Here is an 18,731-nt window from a genome sequence, read left to right on the forward strand (position 1 = left end):
CAATTCCTGGTACAGAGGTGATGTTGACATGTAAGCACACTTTTCATACAGTTTGCTACGGATATAAATAAACATACTCAAAGTTTATTTATCGGCTGAAAAGTTACTTGGTCAACTAAATATATAGAAAATAATACTATAGTCATATTTGATGAATTACTCGATAACTTCCTCTGGTCATTGATCTTGAACCGATTATCTATTGCAATACATGTATATACATTGATGTTAAGTAAACTATTATTGCATCTGCTGTTATGAAACCGGCAAAATATAAATATAGTATACTTCTCTATTGACTTTATCGGAAAGACAAGTACTCTCTTGTACATACTTCAGATTTTTCTTATTCTAACAAAGAGATTAAAAAAAATGTTTTTGATTATCCGTGGGAACTTTTTCTATTCCAATTTCTTCCGTCCAAGCAGTCCTAGGTTACGTAAATCTAACACTTTGAGACACGGTAATGTCGATGCTAGAACAACAAGTCGAGTTGTTAAAGGAAGAGGTCCAACAATTACGTATAGAAGCAAGTCAGCGTCGGAGTAAAGTTTCAGAAGGGATTGAAACGTAAGTTGGCTTAATCATGTTCAGAATTTAGTCTTTAATCTTCCTATTTCAAGCAAGATAGAATGGTATAATTCTTCAAACTGGTAGAGATAAACTGTACTTTACATGGTACAGACATTTGACTACGGGACTATTATCCCCCTTTTTTAATACACATGAACAATAACAGAAAGCTGATTATATTAGTTGTCATTTATTTGCATAATGTGCAATTATATATAATAGATAAATATTCCTGAAGTTAAGTACTTGTTTAATTCAAGCTTTCGTGTTTGATCTATGTCTTATGTGTTGTATTTTTTTTTCTTGCAGTGATGATTTTTATTTTGTAACAATATAACCCAAATAATGACAGATTTTTTTTTCTCTTCAAAAACAATGATATGTCTTTTCATCAATTTGGAGGAACTTTCGTTTTAGACTTAGAAATTACGTACAAGAAAACCAGGGAGATGACCCTCTTCTAAATCCATCTAATAACAATCCATTGAGAGAACAAGGAGCATGTATCATACTATAGGTATTCAACAGCTATACATCCGTGTAGCGAGTACATTTAATTTGCATTACTATACAAACCATCACAAATCCCGATCATTAAACTTCTGTTCGACACACACTAGTCGATTGTAAGAATCTGGAATATTAAGAAGCGTTCTTTCTATTAATAACGATCAAATTACGTAAAGGAAAACGAAGATTACTTTTAACTATTTCATGACACAAACTGGCATACATTCCAATGCTCGCAGTGTAGAAAAAAGATCATTTCATAGTAACACTGATGTCTTCATTTTTTTCCGGGGGGGGGGGGTATTTTAAGCTTTTAAGTTGGTGTTATTTTCCTGCAAAGTGCGTTTCATTATTTTCAGACATTTCACGATTAAAGCAACTATCACGAGCACACGGATCTAGTGACTAGTTACTTATTTAAACGAATGTTGATTTGACATACTGAAGCTCTGGTGTAACTCAAGACAAAGTGTTCTGAGCAAGGTTCGAAATACAAATGACGGAAGGCAAAGACAAATATAAAGATAAAAAGTAGAGAAAAAACCTTGTTAAAAGTTTCACCTATTGAAATGTATATTAAATCAATGAATAAAATACTGCATTGAAATACAGTCTTGTGTGTTTATGTAATCCTTTTAAACAGTTCATCGATTGCCAACTTTAGATTTACGGCACTTGTTTGCCCTATTTAAAATGAAATTTAAAATTATACAAAATACTCCAAAAATTGTATTCATACATGTATAACTTTTAAAGTTAAAACAAGGCCAAAGTGTACAATGTACATGTATTTCTGAGATTAAATAATGTAACGACTAAGAACGATACAATGTTTGTCTTATGATCTGTTTCATCTTCTACTAATTCCAAGTTCTGTCCATTTTAAACATACTTTAACATGAGAAATATTTTCCATGTGGACATGTTTATCATGTTGACATAGACGAAAGAAGAATTAGGTCTACACGCGTATTAAATTATATGTCAAGAATCAAGAAGACCGATGGAACAATACCTATCCATATTTTACCTATTTAAGACCCATGTAAGCTTATTATTTTTAATCTTTAATACACAATTTGGAAAATATTAGTACATGGTTTTAAAAAATAACACAGACTGGTCATGAAATGTGGAAAAAGTAGAAGTGTTTGTTGATAACAGACAAGTCGAAGTAATTCAGGATTAGACACTTTACATTGTCAGAAAATGGTTTGACTCTGAAAAGTCAGGAATTCATACTTACTATGAAATCTTTGGCGTTATTTATAGTTCTCTGTGGATTAACTTTAATTAATCCCGTCGGATCGGGAACTATTACGGATACGTATGGTAATGTTGCCTATGGGAATGGAACGATATCTTGGGCCGATCCACCTTCCGGATACTCGTATAAAACAACTAACAGCTATGATCCCGGACAACTTAAACTGTTGTTTGATACCGTACGGAGTTTTGTCAACACGGTCCAGTCACAACCTTTCCCGTTCAGTAAGTAAACGTTGATCGTCTGTGGACATTTTGTAAGAATTTGGTTCAAGGTTGAATCCTTCTTAACTTCTCTTGAAATGATGGCAAATAATTGAGATGAGCCCTACTCAATCATGGAAAAGCTGCTCACGTTTTATTACCAACATGCCCTAAATATTTTTACGACTTTTTGATGTACCTTTGCGTTTAACCTCTAATTTTAACTTTAGTTGTATATTGTACATTTACAGAAAAAAAAAACAACTCTTAAATAAACATTTTTTGGTATAGATGAAAAAACATATGTAAAATTTTGCAACTTACACACAAGAAAACAACATCTATTTTGTCTTGCAGAAATAATCAGTGATGTTCTGAAGGGCGACTTTGACATAGCAGCACGGTATATGGAGGTAAAATAATTCTAGGCGCTACATTTGATTTGTACGGACACAATGTAAACATCCCAACCGTGATCACCGACATAGCGAAATCGTTTATTTTAAAATGAAGAAACGCCTAAGCGTTGTACTTTGTTTTGTATTAATTTTGTCCTATCATGCATAATCGTACATGGTATATGCACTGAAACAAATGAGAATACTTGAAAGCTTGTTTACATTATGTGTCATTATACAAGTTGCAATAATACCACAATGTATTAATGACATCGAATTCTAAGAATGTAAATTTACTCGAATCAATTAAAAAAACTTGAACACAATGATTTATTTTATTTTACTTGTACCAGTTGGAACATATAGGTTTGTCTGGAGAAGTATAAAAATGATTTGTTTGCATTGTATCTTATTACAGTAAAACCGTTTAAGCAAATCGCTTTACCTTTTTTTTCTCATTTCTGCCAGAAGAAAACCGTTTATTGACGCAATTTTGAAACAAACATTTCTTTTCCATGTCCGAATAGCTGATTAATGTAGCGATGGGATTTGCTGTGTGTTTTGTCATCGGGTTATTGTTCGTTATCTTCTTCCCTTTGTGTGGATGCTGTTTCTGTTGCTGTAGATGCTGTGGTAATTGTGGAGGAGATCTGAAATATGTAAGAAATTTATCTATGTTACTGGTGTCTAATAAGGGGAGATCGTTACCATTACTTTACTAATGAACAAAGTTGTTTCTCGTTTACTGTTAAAAGTGCAAATGGAATACAATACAATAAATCTGTCGGAAATTGTTTTGAATCACTCGAAAAAAAAATAGAGAGATACATGCATATTGATTGTGTCCTTACGACTGTACCATAATATCGCAGGATAAATATTTAAGTATCAGTCTTTGTAAGAACCATGCAAATTCCGTAATATCGATACACCTCAAAGAGGCTACATTTTTTATTTTTGTCATTTTAAAACTTTCTTTATAGATCTATCTATATGATACAATGTATAACTACTCATTCCAATCTGTCTGCTTTTAGGAAAAATCAATTGTTTCTATTGTATTTAATTGTCATCTACAGAGTTATCTCCCTTAATTTGAATTTCATAGTACATTCTATATAATTTTTAGCTCTAAATAACAAAGTTTATATTAAAATTTAGCAACATATTAACTTCTGTTTATTATAATATTTTAAACAAAATATCAAAAAATTTAAAATATGTAAGCTTTCCAACCATGAATAACATTTTCGTGATTCTTAGCTGGAGTGCTCATTTCTTATTCTTAAACAGGAAGAAGATCCTAACGAAGAATGTAAGAGGATGGGATACGCCCAGGCGTTATTTCTGATGTCCATATGTATGGCGTAGGTATTTTTTCAGTTGCCTTCTTTTTTATCACTCTCTCCAGAGCAAAACTAAACAGGAAGTGAAATACAGTCACGTACGAATATCAAAGAAGAATACGTCAAGCGCAATACGCGTTACGTGTCCTTCCATGTCGCCTTCTGTATTTACAGAAGGAAAGATAAAATTTCTATGCAACTATCGTAATAAAAAAGAAGATAAATTTCGAAAAATGATAACGCATATTTCAATTTGTACATTTGCTTTCATTTAGGGCATCTGCAGGCTGTGTATATCTGACCAATGATAGATTTACAGTAGCAATAAACTACGCCGATTCTGCCATCGCGGATAACCTTGATGACGTAAACACCTACGTCAACAATACCGTGATGGTAAATATCTTTATGTGTTGTAGGTTATATTATCTGTTTTGATTTGGTGTGGTTTTATTTTGTTTTGTTATGAACATGGGCTAATCTAAATAATTTAAGAAAAAAAACTTAGTTGATATATATATATATATATAGCACTACTACAGAATCTTAGTTTTAACATTCTTAACCAATACTAATGGACTTTATTTTTTTTTATTTCTAGCAATTCCGATATGTTGCTGTCGATATGTATACCATAGTTAGTGACTCAATAGTTGCGGACATAAATGGTATGTAGGCATAAAAAATAATTAATTAAATGTAGAATTAAAGCATGTGAATATAACCCCAAATCATTCATTAGTAATTATGAATTACAAAAGGTCGGAAACATTAATCTTGCTCCTCTACACAACTTTGAGAGGCATGGTACTGGTTTCATAAACTTAACTAATTTATCGACAGGTATATTGATCATAATTTGGAAAAATCTTGCTATCTTGATATGAAAATAACAAAGGGGTCTTTTTATCAAAATGAAAAATAAAAATTAACTATGGAAAACAATTTTAAAAAAGTCAAAATATAGTAGTACGGCGTATTGATGTATAGCATGTAGTGCTGTACCAGCCTTAGACCAAGACCTAAAAATGGATTATTTTTTCTCGTTTATTCCATCTGGAGAAGTTGTTTGTAATTTTTTCATCATAAAGCTTTCCCGAGACACTCTTTTACATTTTGACCAGTTTTTATTATGTTCTATAATCGTAACAACAATGTTGTGGAGATCCTCAGGTTTGTCTGGCGGATCTATGATGGCGACTTAGAAGGAGGTCTGGTTTGCATTTGTAGTCACTGCGATGACCATTCATACGCCTGTTGAAAGGTTGTTCTGTTTCGCCAACGTACTGCATACCACACCGGCACTGGAGAAAGTATATGGTATTTTCGGTTTTGCAAGTCACGTCGCAAAAAATGGCGAATTCCTTTCCAGTGCAGTAGCTACTAACTGCACTAACATTAAGATGACATTATCTTATCAATATTTACCTCTGTGTATTATTACATTAAAAACTCTTTTTTATCTTATAGGTATTGGTAAAGTAATGGCAGATGCTGTCCATGCCAATCTAAATATAACCCCAGTCATAAATGCTGTTATAGAACTTGATACTTGTAAGATTACAAATAAATTTGTCTACAAATTTTTGTTTTAAATCATTTACTTGTTCTTTTTTTCAGTACGGAAGGACCTTTTTTTAGATAAAAAGGAACAAACTCATTGCAGATGTAAATAAACAAAAATGGACAGATTTTCATTTCTCAAAACTTACTGTATTATTGAATAAATTGATCTATTATTTAACTCTGAGTGAATAAAAAAATTTTCCCACAAATTGACGAAATGCTTTTTCATGAACATAGGCGACTTTGTTACATGAAAACACAACACCAGTTTTTAAAAATCGGTTTCTCATATGAGCCAATTCTAAGACGATGAAACCTCGTTGGTTGATAATTTGCAGCCCTGAATTCAATAAAGACTGCGTTGGACAAATCTGTCACTGACATCACAGCGTTACAATCAGCGGCCAACACGTTAACATCATCCCTCAGTTCGTTGGGATCAGATATAGATACAACGAAGACTAGTTGTTCCTCTGATTGTACACCAACAACTGCATGTGATGGTTTTGATACATCACAGTTGACAGTATCAGCTGATTTTAGTAGTGTAAGTATTATATTCACGAGTAAATACTTGCACGTATCTTAAGTTCATAGAATGGAAAATATAACTTCTCAATTTGTTTATTGATTGAAATGTAAACAAGTACCATCTTTAACAAAAAGATAGCCGACGCAGTAAAATTTTATTTCTAAGTCTCTACATTTCTTTCAGGAAAATAACACGACAAGCAATTTAAAATTTTTGATACAGTTTTTTTTTTGCAATCAGGTGACTTGCGTTTCCATAGAAGAGCGTCCTTAAGGTCAAAGGGTAAACAAAACGAAACTATACCGACTGCGTCGGAACAAAAATCTGTTTCTATGAATTAAAGTATCTTTTCTTTATGTGAATATGCTTTTACTCCAGATAAGAAAAATGGGACATTCCACATCTATAAAGATTGCCTTTGAAAAATCCAACATAATATATATTGGATATGCATTATACTTAACGTCCCGCTGTCTATAAATATACGAATACATATTATCCTCTTTGTACCTTTAGCTACCAGATCTGACAAGTATACAAACAGCAATCGATGATGTAGTGTCCAAGAATCTAACTGGAATTGCTCTGTCGGTAAACATCTGTTTATACACGGGTAACAAATTCATAAACTTAACTTTTAAACATTCTCTTTGTTTTTGACACATAGCTAATGGAAAATTATTATTTGTCAACTCCAAGACCAATATTACCCCTTGTATTTGATGTTTTTGCTTTAGTAAAAACAAAAAAAACTTTGCAGCGGTGTATACAAAACATTGTCGAATATGTTAGGACGAACACGAATATTTAATGGGGTGTTTTTTTAATACTACTCCATGATAATATATTTAACTTATGCCATGTAAAACAATGTGAATTTAAAGCAGATTCAAAATCTATCTTACAGGCTAAGGCTCAACTGGATAACATGGAAACTACGATTGACTCTTCTACAGCCTCAGCCAGATCATGTAAGATAAAAAGTGAAACTTGATTTCAAATAAATGTAGACAATGTAATGCTATTGGCTTGAATTCCATTTTTTAGTTGTAATATATTAGTAGTTTCCGTCATTTCACAAAAGACCAACATCCAGTATAATGAGGGAGTAACTTGAGAAAAGCTCTTCAAAGTACGAGCTTACTTTTATATAAAAAAAATTATTTTATTTTTTAACACAGCAATAGAGAGCACGCTCAATGATTTCAAAACAACTTTGAATACCATGGTTGATGATTTTGTGAAACAAATGGACGGAGTAAGTAACCTTTTTCAATATTAGATCAAACAGGTTTTCGATTTTATGCTTAGACAAAACATCGGTTTCAACTCACGTAAATCAATTAATATTTACTATTTTAATTTCAATATAATTTCGATTTGCTTTGGAAAATTGTTACATCAAAAATGGCATAAACCGAGGGACGAACAGAATGATTTCTTTGATGTGTGTATAGGGACGCAGAATAGAACTATGTTGCAGAAACTCCAGAGGGAATGTTTTTTTAAATGCTTAAACAGCTCCATTAATTGATTAAAGGATGTACGGTTCTAACTGTTAATTACAAAATTTGTTATCAATGACATTGATATTTTATTTACAGGCTGTTGACACAACTAGCCTGAAAACAGAAATGGGAAGTTTCTTCAAATCTGCCATTGATTATGATGTCTACAGGTACTGCTTTCTTTTGGTACCTAGTTAGAAGACTGTTTGGAACTTGATCATTTAACAATTTGTTACCACTATCATTTAACTGTTCAACTTATTTTTATGGCAAAAAAGAAGAAATTTTCATGTTATCCTATTTAACAGTTCATTAAATTAATCATACAATAGGTTGAATTGTTTATACCGTTTTGATGTTATTTACCAGACAGTACTTTGGGTATGGATTGATGGGATTATTTTCTCTGATACCTTTAATGATGCTGAGTGGTATATTGTGTGGTTGTCTCTGTGGTGACGCTGAAGCCAAAGCTTGGGAGAGACCATGCTGTTCGAATTGTGGCGGGTGTCTGATGATACTGTAAGAATAAATATACATAGCTTATTTATCAAATATGTGATTTCAGAAAAAAAACTTTTACATGAAAGAAAAGACGTAACATAACTAATAAATTATGTACATATAAGATTCATGTAATAATTGACTCTGAAAGTGACTCAAGTATATACCGATTTTTTTCAATGAAAACAATGAATTATATCAAACAATATTGTATACCAACAGGGCAGTTGCAATAATGTTTATAATTGGTGCATTACTGATGTTGCTAACGACTGTGACGTTTATGATCGGCGGAAACATGGAGAAGATCTGTCAGTCTTTTATAGACCTCACGGTCTTCAGTGACGTAAGTACTTCAACAAACTTATTTAGCAACACTGAAATTGTTATTATAATACTTATGCTTAAGAATGTTATCTTAATGTCTAAACTTTATCGTCAATAAAAATTTGTAATTAAAACTAATAAGTGACATGATAAGCTTTTTGAACTCATAAACACTTGACTAAAAACACAGTCAAGTACAACAACCGTAGGATAATATGTCTTGAGAGCATACAATCTCCTACGCAGAGGGTAACTTAACTTTTTTTCGTCTCTACCACACACATTACTACACCTCGCTTCTCGCAAGTTAGCACAATACACGGTAAACAGCCGTGATTTTTAAACATTCCAAAGAGCAGAGGATTGATATATAGTACATCAAGAAGCGGAAATAAGTCTGCGTAGGCAAATGGGTAAAGAAAACTTCACATTTTTTTATATGAATAGTATAGGAAGACACTAAAACATTTATTAGAAATCAGCCATTTATAGAGTATACACTTCCAATGATGAAATCACGTTTTATACGCCTTATTTATTTAAGTTTAAAAATTAGGAATTTCGTTTATTTAATCAAAATTGTGAAAATGGCATTGTATAATTTTCTTTATTATTTCAATTTATTTGATTTTGAACAAAAATAAAAAGCCTTTGATTTGTAGAAGAGTAATCAAGGAAACTAAGATTTGTAGGTTATATGATGTCTATTCTGTTTTGAATATGATATACTGTCTTTTTGTTTTGGAATATGATCCGACGAGCGCCGTTAAAAATTAAAATCGTTAACCTCGGGCATTTAAGAAAAATCAAACTTTTATATTAGTATTACCTAGATATTTTATATTTATACTTACAGTTTATTGATCAAAATGCCATTCCAAGTTTCAATCTTGGGCAGATGATTCTGAATGATCCCAATGCAAACATCAGCGTGTATAACTTATTTCTGTGAGCTATCATTCACTTTGAACATATTTGACTTTTTGTAGAATGTTTAAACTGTTCCTCTGAATTAGCAATGGTTCATGTACGTTTTCGTTTATTTTCTCACATGTATTAAATCCATTAGAACTTTTCATTGTAATAGTAGTAAAGCATATGTACAGTTTTAATTCCTTCAAACAAGTTTCAAAGAGCATTCCGATTTAAATACTAATTTAATTTCTCTTTTTATATAAGAGTATTTCAATTTTTTTTCATTTATATTATCCATTTCTTACACTAAAAGGTTTTTGAAATGTTTAAGGAAATATATTTAACTTTCTTTCTTGTTGAATGCCTGCTTCTAACATGATTACATAGAAAAAGAACATGTTTATTTTTTTACAGAGGATGTCGTGCAAATAAAGCTCCTTTCAACCTTCTTGGTCTGAATGCTATAATTCCAATTGACACGTATCTTAACTACACACAAGTAGGTTTATTCGGTTTATGGAAAGGCTGTTCTATTTTGTTTTGTGTGTTAATTGTTTTATAAGTTATATTTATTTGGTTTTGTATTTAACAGCATTATATATGTAGGTTTTTTTAGAATGAAATGTATGTCTGCGTTGTTTGCAACTTGATAATATAATAGTGCTCAATTAACAAAGAAGGAACGTTTCCTGCAACATGTGCTTCTGCTTACAAGACATCTAGTAGAGTTGCAGCTATCAAAAATGCTTCTATATAAACACAATTCTAGTTTGAACTCAAAATCAAACTTTTTTTCTATTCAGTATTTAAGCAGCATCGATTCAGAGATCAATTCGATTAGTACATCTGTAGACATTAGCAGCTACAAAGTCCTTACACCAGATATGGAGTCAAGTTTGAATGATTTCAGCAATGCTGGACTGGGAACTATTGATTTTGCTGCTATAAATGCTTCCGTACGTTCTTAATTAATGTCAAAATGTCGCTTTTTCTCAAACTAATTTCATTTACCACGTGTCTTACAGCACACTATTCTTACTATCATGCACGTTGATTATTACCTTTACTTGACATACTTGTTTACTTGACTTAAGATAATTTTTATTTTTCAATGATTTGGATGCTATCACTCTAGAAGAAACCGATTCAGGAGTTTTTAGTACTACCAAGAAAATCTAAATAAAGTATATATAAGAAAATAAGTCACTTTATATTTATGTTTTGTTTCCATCCTTTTCATTGCTTGGAAATACGCTAATAATTACAACAGTACAACAGACATGGATGTAATAAAATATTAAAGGATACTTGTATTACTTATGATTTCAGTTGGCACAGAACCTTGTAACCTTTGACATTAACTCACTGATATCTTCAATGACGGCAATAAAGAACCAGTGTTCAGGAACCACAGATGTAAGACTCACAAGATGATTTAAATATCTTTTGCAAATATGTGATTGTTTTATTTTTTGGTATGACACTGATGCCTACATTGCGTAAAGATATTGTTTTGTTTTTTTTTTGTTATATTTTCTTTGATTTAAAAGTAATTTATTCTTTCAATGGCAAATGAAATAAATTATCAAAATTAATATCTTCAAAATGACCCTAAAATATTGCTGAACCATAAAGCATTATCGTTTTTAGCTCACCTGGCCGAAGGCCATGTGAACTATTGCCATCACTTGGCGTCCGTCGTCCGTCGTCCGTCGTCGTTAACTTTTTTTTTTCAAAACTGCCTCTCTGACACTACTTGACCAATTGGAACCAAACTTTATATGAATATTTGTAAGGGTATCTTGCATAGATCTGTTGTGGGAAATTTTGATTCGTCGAAAAATATGGCCGCTGTTACTAAAAATAGAACATAGAGGTCAGACAGTAGTTTTTCGCATATATCTCAAAAACCGTTAGGTTTAGCTTAATTCTGACATGGGGATAAAAGTGTTCAGCATGATGACATCTATCTGCGGTCAAATTTTCGTTTCAATCCATCAAGCCATGTTGGAGTTATTGCCCCTTTTCAGGGTTTTTTGTTATTTTTAATGTTGTTTCTTTCAAAACCTTCTCCTCTGACACTACTTGACCAATTGAAACCAAACTTGGTTCAAATGTATCTAGGTATATCCTGCATTGAACTTATTGGTGGATTTTTGATCCGTCGAAAAACATTGCCACCGTTACTAAAAATATAACATAGGAGTTAGACAATAGTTTCTGGTATATATCTCCAAAATCGTTAGGTTTAGCTAAATTCTGACGTGAGTTAAAGTGTTCAGCGTTATGAGATCTATCTGCGGTAAACTTTTCGTTTTAATCTATTAAGCCATGTTGGAATTATTGCCCATTTTCAATGTTTTTTTGCTATTTTTAATATTATTTCTTTCAAAAATCTTCTCCTCTGACACTATTTGTTTAGCCAAATTCTTTCAATGACTGAAATGATCCTTATTATTAGGACTACAAAAGTCTTCAGGAATACAGTTTTCACCCTATATCTTGAAACCTATGATAGATAAGTCCTACCACAGTCTTCTTGAGTCAAAATGTTTGGGCAACTTCTTGTTAAATTCATTGCCTTTGAAAGGCAAATTCACCCAGGTGAGCGATTCAGCCTCCTGGGAGCCTCTTGTTTTTATTGCAGTCGAGATGGGCTACTCATATCACAGATGCAGAAACTATACGCGACACGACGATACCTGCAGTCACGACAGCTCAGGTACGATCTAATTTGGAAATACTTAAAAATCGCTCAATGTTTCTTTTTAGTTAATATGTTATACTTAACTCAACATTTTTTGTTGTTTGCGTATAAAAAAGCATTTTATAGAAGATCACTCTCAAAGTTTTGAGAACATCACCATGACCGAGATCGCCTTTAACTAATGAACTACATTTTACGTAGTTCAGTGGAAATTACCTTCACCATGCGGCACGAGGAGTATTTTGCAAGAAGCATGGACTGATCACCTTTCCAAAGCACCTGCCTTTACTGTCGCTTTTATTCAGGGGTCGTCGTCCTGTGTCTATTAGATGAAAACGTTTTATTTGTATATATTTTTATTTATTCTCTGCATGTTTTGAATTTTAGGATGATTTGAAAACATCGATATCTGCCCTAGAACACGCTATTTATGGAATAGAGGTAAGACAACTAAATCCATATATAGCCCAAAATTCGTTTGTAATTAATAATTTCCTGATAATGTACGTAAGTTGTAAGTATGTGACGCTGATTCATTTATAACATGTTTAAGTTTCAATATTCAAAATATAATTTGAAATTTTGCAAACTATATTTAGCATATTTAACTTGTTCCAATGTTTTAGAGACTCATAAATATGTCTATTTTACTGTATATTTTTTTTTCTGATTTTGTGATCTTTTCATGTTTAGGCTAAAATAAATAATACCCTAACTACAGCTCGAGATGCAGATAACCAAATACAGAACAATATGGTCAACGTTATCCTACAGGTATAGATGATAACGATAGCTAGATAGCCAATTAAGTGTAGTAGCTGAGTCAGTAACGGTCGTGTCCTAACTTATTTTTAATGCCCAATGTTGTACTCACAGTCAATTTATTATGTCCAGTGTTGTACTCACCATCAAGTTATAAAATTCAGTTTTGTACTCACCATCTTGATTTGCATCAAAGTTGAAACAATCATAAATTTGCAACTATTTTGTGGTTAGATGTGTCAATGATTAAACTATAATATGAAAAAGCAATTACGGGAACCAAGATTATAGCGAAAACTAAAAGAATGTAATCCAAGGTTAAACAACTAAACGCACAGATCAAAGAACATGAAATACCCAAAATATCACGTACAAAGAAACAAAAGTAAATTAGCAATACGGCACGAGACATTTTCGGTGAGTATATAATCCATTTAAGTAGATGTTTGCTAGTTTTGGTTCCCGCTTTGTAGTCTATCGATACAAATTTTTAATGACAAATGGTAATTGCTTCATGTAAATCTATTTTGCAGGCTGCCGTTGATTTCAAAAATCAGATCTTGGCCTACATTGATTCGTATTTTCTTGAAGTTAGAAATCTTGTAAGTCAGAGTATTAGTTGGATTTATGTATAAGCACATTCAGAACAGGAGTATGCCTATTTTTGTAATAAAATATCTCGACAAGATAAAACTTGTTGAGTTGATTTTTCTAATAAAAGACACCAAATGGTAATAGTCTGGATGAAATAATAAGCGTGGCCGATTTTAAAACTGTATTCATTTTCATATTTTAAGAACGAAAGTATGAGTCAGTTTCCTATTGCTGAAGCAACTTTGCATCATATAGCGATGATAACAACATTTATAAATGAGGTAAACTAGAACTATTGTTAGTATATTTTAATGTGTCAAATTAATGTATGTAAACGTAATTTACTATAAAAATGCAGATATTCAACGAACTAGCTGCTTGTCTTCCCATATGGAATTTATGGGATTCATTCACCACAACTTTGTGTAGTTACACAGTTGATGCATTGGTACGTAAAGTTACATAACTACATACACAAAAGAAATGAACTGACGTAACTAAACCTTCAAAATTCATTTTTGTTTATCAGAAAGAACCATTCTAGATTATACTATGGAAATGTGCAATAGCACAATGTGTTCATTTTGATGAAATTACGTTTTTTTGTAATTTTGCTTTAGGCTTTCTTAGTCTTTACTATAAAAATGATTTAATCTGGTTATCTGTTGGTCCATAAATTAATGTTATGCCGGCGTTTTTAACTTTATCGTTTTATATCATATTGCATCGTTCAATATGTTCAATTTTATTTCTTTAAATGGATCATATTCGAAACAAATTGTTGTATTGTTGCACTTTTGAGATAAAAAATATATAGACTGTGTATGAAATTGGCTTGCTGCATGAGTTATAGTTCTTCATTTGGACGATGAATATATGATTTTCTCCAAAATAGAGATGTGTATACAAGAAAGAATAAAGCTAGGCAACAGTATGTTATATAGACACCAAAATACATCTTTTGTTCGGTGTCTTTTTCGCCATCATGAATTATCTCTAGCATTGCCAGTATCTGAATTTTATATGGAATTTTACTTAACTGCTTTACATTTAAGAATGCGTTTTGGTTTGGCCTTGGTTGGGGTCTGTTCTTCTTTGTTCCTGTCATCATAGTAGGTGTGAAGTTATCTAAATACTACAGGAAAATGAATGAGGATGACGATGATGAGTAAGTAAACAATCGCTTTTTAGCCATTATTTTCCGCAATGTTATTTTTGTCCATTACAATTATGACAATAGCCAAAGTTATTTACAAAGTGTTCTTAATGAAAGAGTTATCAAAGGAACCAAGGTTATAGTGGTAATCAAAAGAATGTAATCCAGGGACAAAGACCAGACATGGAAAACAGACATACACAACAAAGAACATAAAGTAACTAAAATCATACATACAAAGTAACAAAAGTAAATGAGCAACTCGGACTCCACTAAAAACTGGGAGCATGGACCAGGTGCACCATTAGGGTAAGCGTCCTCTGCTTTTCTAGAAACACCCGCCGAGTTGCTCGTAAAAAGTCAAGTCCGGGGTAGACAAACCAGGAAAGGAAAACTATAATCCGTTGAATGAATCAGTTTTCATGGTGCACCATAACGATCCACGAGTTCATGATGACGACCATAAAACTTCTGTAGTGATGACTTCAATCTTGTAGCAACATAACTCTTTTCCAGAAGCCTATTTGTTGAAGTTCTAGCGCGATACAAAAAGTCTGCGTAGTTTCGGCAAGCTCTGGCATAACGTATGAGTTGTGATATGAACACTCCATACGCAGGAGCCGACGGGATGTTGCCACAGATGAAAGGAAAGTTGACAATTCTGAATGAAAAGTCATCACGTTTGTCGTAAAGTTTGGTCAATAGTTTTCTTTTACCATCGATTTCTAAGTGTAGGTCAAGATATGAGGCTGACTTCACAGTGCCTGTAATATCCTTTATCTCAAGTTCTTTTGGGTAGATGCGATGTATCAAATTCCCGAAATTAGGATTGTTTAAAGATAATACGTCATCTATATAGCGGAAACTGAGATTGAAGGATCTAGCCAAACGATATTCTTTCTTTCTGATCAGATCAGCTATAAAGTCAGCCTCATAAGAGTGAAGAAATAGGTCAGCAAGTAAATGAGCACAATTTGTTCCCATTGGAATGCCGACCGTTTGTCGAAAAACACGTCCACCACACTGGACAAATGTGTTGTCGATTAAAAATTCCAGCATTTTGTAAGCATTGAAAGAAATGTTGTTAAATCATGTTACGACAACGCTCCAAACCACGAAAGCTATATTGCTAACCTTTTGACTCTTATAAGTGGGCGTTTCCTTACCAATGCACAGTCAAGTTTCTAGTCCGAATTTGGAGTAAAATAATCCGCATGCACTACCAAATTCTATTGGTGAGTTTCTGTATGCTATTACATTATATTTATTAGCTTTGTCTCTTTAAAAGAACGGGTTGTCTATTATTGAATTTGAAGGACATTTAAGTTACCAAAAAAAAGATAAATCATATTGGTTCAGTCACGACCTACTAAAGTCATATTGGTTCAGTCACGACCAACTCAAGTCATATTGGTTCAGTCACGACCAACTAAAGTCATATTGGTTCAGTCACGACCAACTAAAGTGTAACTTTTTCAATTTGTAGTGACGACTATGATGATGACTGGTAAGTACTTGTATTTAAAGTTGAAGTTTAATTATTATTATAACGCAAAAAATAAACCTGATACTCAGTTAATTGAAAGCTATGTATGTGCGACTTCATAAATTAAATAAATTATTCAATACTAATGTACTTTAGTCTATTACACTGTGCTTTGTTGATTAGTTGACGAATTGAGCTCCATAACATATTTCAGTTTTATGTATATTAGGAGCCCATTTTGTGATAGTTATATATTTTAATTCAATTCTAAGGAATAATAAGGAAAGTGACAGCTATCAAAAAAGGTAAGTTTTATCTCGGTGGTGGGCTCACTTATTCATATTTTTGGTTGTCTTCTCAAATATTTTTATTATTTTTTTTAAATACGTAATACGTCTTCAGTTGAAACGTTGTGTGGTCTTACGTTTTTTATCGACATTTATATTGCATATGTGAAATGCAAATCTTAGTAGTTTTATGTAAGTATTTGTAATTGGAATGAGAATTAAAAAGTCTTTTTCCGTTTTTGTTTATTCAATATACGCGCGGTAATAAAAGACCCGAAATCCATTAAAAAACAAAACTGTATATTAGAATGCCCCTGTCAGGTAAACGTTTAATTATTGGTGGCGGTACAATTCTCTCCACTTCGGGATCTGTGGTAGTTTTTTAGACTTTACAGTCAAATATTGTTAATTCTTATCGCTATAAAATATAAATGTAAATGTGTTGACCGACAATGAAATTAGACAGCAATGATAGACATCAACGAATACAATGATATAGGAACAGTGTAATAACTATCTTATTCGTAGACTTTTAATTTAAATTGAGCATTTTTTTTTCGAAATAACTCGAAATAATCATATATCAAACCCATGGTCAGAGTATATTAAGGGGTCAATTTGCCAAATTGTAATAATTTTGAAAAAAAGTTTAAGCCCGTTTTAAACAGTTGTTAATAACTATTTACTTCCATTGGGGAGGGGTGGGGTCGTCGCTACAACCCCAAACCCACTGACAACGGGTCTATATTAAAAAAAAATAACATAAAAATAAGTTGTAAAATTATTTTGAAAGAAAATGTTCTATTTAGACGAACTTTTGAAAATAATTGATTTAAACTGACCGATGAAACAAAACGGGTAAAAGGAAATGAATTAACAGTTCGTGTAGTGCTACAAAAAAGAAAATGAGCGAGTGGAAACAACAGTGCACAAAATGAATATCTAGTCAGTAAAAACTGGAATATATTATTAGTAAACATTTTTTTCAGATCTAATAAAGTATCACCACGGCCTCATCAGAACCGACAGAATGCTCTTGACTGGTAACAGTTTCACCTATGTATAAAGACAAAACTGTGATTTGATAAATAAATCTATCTAACTTAAATAGTTGTTCATATCTAGTATAATATTAACCTTTACTTATGTTTCAATAAAACTATATTCATGGAGTGTTCGTGTTATTTGGTCGAAATAGGAGAGGCTTTTTACGTTTTGGTACATACTATCATTGCACTTAAGTGTACGGAACTACTGTTAAATTTGCATTTGGAGTTCTCATATTACAACTCATTTGTTATGCCAGAGATTGCCGAAACTGCGACTCTTTGTACCGTCCTAGACATCTTATAATTACGCTTGTGGAGCAGGATTATGTTGTTACAAGACTCAAGTCATCACTACAGAAGTTTTATGGTCGTTATCTTGAACTCATGGATCTTTGTGGTGTATCTATTTTAATGGTTTTCCTTTTGTCTACCCGGGCGTGACATTTTATGAGCAACTCGACGGATGTTTCTAGAACACCTTGTCGGAGCAACTCGTTCATGCTCACAGGTCTTAGTTGGCTCTGGGTTGCTCATTTACTTAAATTTCTTTGTACGTGTTTTGCTGATTTCATGTTCTATGTTGTTTGTGTCCATTTTCTCTGTTTAGTTTTATTTTTAAAATATATTCTTTTGATTTCCGTTCTTATCTTGGTTCCCTTGAATACTCTTTCTCAAGATGACTGTTATTATAAGTTAAACTTTCGTATCGTGTTGTCTTAGTTACATACCCGAATCTTGCAGGTGATCAACATCCTTGTTTAAGTTGATAGGGCAAACGGATAGAGACTGTTTTGAATTTTATACATTTGTTTTGTGACGTGATATATGTAGTTAATTGTCAATACTAGGATGTTTCCCAAATATCTGTTTTATTAATTTGTCTTTTCATAGGTATATATATATATATATATATAGAGAGAGAGAGAGAGAGAGAGAGAGAGAGAGAGAGAAAGGTCTGAAAAATTCCCAACGATGTTAGAACTGACAAATTTGCGTTGCAAATTTTTGATCGTTCCCTCCGCGAGACTCGAACTCGTATCG

General features: G+C 32.4%; 2 protein-coding genes and 1 long non-coding RNA gene across 4 annotated transcripts; 2 read left to right on the top strand and 1 right to left on the bottom strand.

Annotated features, from left to right (window-relative positions):
• Positions 1-427: 427 nt before the first annotated feature.
• Positions 428-1,702, top strand: LOC148622129 (guanine nucleotide-binding protein G(I)/G(S)/G(O) subunit gamma-11-like). The gene is made up of 3 exons (XM_088571732.1): positions 428-570; positions 991-1,090; positions 1,443-1,702. Exons 1-2 carry the CDS (start codon positions 467-469, stop codon positions 1,088-1,090), a joined length of 204 nt encoding a protein of 67 aa, XP_088427858.1. The 5' UTR covers positions 428-466; the 3' UTR covers positions 1,443-1,702.
• A 1,761-nt stretch (positions 1,703-3,463) lies between these two features.
• LOC148622130 (uncharacterized) lies at positions 3,464-10,095 on the bottom strand. Its single transcript, XR_015920577.1, has 3 exons — positions 9,589-10,095; positions 8,317-8,423; positions 3,464-3,601 (listed from the first exon to the last, which is right to left on the bottom strand). It is a non-coding gene; the product is annotated as an uncharacterized LOC148622130 (long non-coding RNA).
• On the top strand, positions 3,484-17,761 carry LOC148622131 (prominin-1-A-like). 2 transcript variants are annotated; one of them, XM_088571733.1, is made up of 25 exons: positions 3,484-3,610; positions 4,245-4,318; positions 4,573-4,693; positions 4,899-4,965; positions 5,768-5,851; positions 6,202-6,410; positions 6,912-6,986; positions 7,303-7,366; positions 7,577-7,653; positions 8,000-8,073; positions 8,273-8,425; positions 8,630-8,753; positions 9,591-9,682; positions 10,064-10,148; positions 10,453-10,605; positions 10,979-11,065; positions 12,297-12,371; positions 12,744-12,797; positions 13,050-13,130; positions 13,652-13,720; positions 14,071-14,160; positions 14,768-14,880; positions 16,355-16,375; positions 16,627-16,659; positions 17,631-17,761. In XM_088571733.1, exons 1-25 carry the CDS (start codon positions 3,494-3,496, stop codon positions 17,686-17,688), a joined length of 2,250 nt encoding a protein of 749 aa, XP_088427859.1. In that variant the 5' UTR covers positions 3,484-3,493; the 3' UTR covers positions 17,689-17,761. The 2 variants fall into 2 exon arrangements, with proteins under 2 accessions (XP_088427859.1, XP_088427860.1); XM_088571734.1 differs by lacking the exon at positions 16,627-16,659 and having other exon boundaries at positions 17,631-17,758.
• The last annotated feature ends 970 nt before the right edge of the window (positions 17,762-18,731 follow it).

Source organism: Perna viridis, chromosome 3 (genome assembly GCF_037379345.1).
Source record: "Perna viridis isolate PV_CMFRI_1.1 ecotype Kerala chromosome 3, ASM3737934v1, whole genome shotgun sequence".
In the NCBI taxonomy this organism is placed as follows: Eukaryota; Metazoa; Mollusca; class Bivalvia; order Mytilida; family Mytilidae; genus Perna; species Perna viridis.

Coding starts and splice junctions, on each gene's coding strand:
- LOC148622129 (XM_088571732.1), top strand. CDS start 467: ATGTCGATGCTAGAACAACAAGTCGAGTTGTTAAAGGAAGAGGTCCAA. Junction 571..990: donor GTTTCAGAAGGGATTGAAAC/GTAAGTTGGCTT, acceptor CTTTCGTTTTAG/ACTTAGAAATTACGTACAAG.
- LOC148622131 (XM_088571733.1), top strand. CDS start 3,494: ATGGGATTTGCTGTGTGTTTTGTCATCGGGTTATTGTTCGTTATCTTC. Junction 5,852..6,201: donor TGTTATAGAACTTGATACTT/GTAAGATTACAA, acceptor GATAATTTGCAG/CCCTGAATTCAATAAAGACT. Junction 8,426..8,629: donor GGCGGGTGTCTGATGATACT/GTAAGAATAAAT, acceptor GTATACCAACAG/GGCAGTTGCAATAATGTTTA.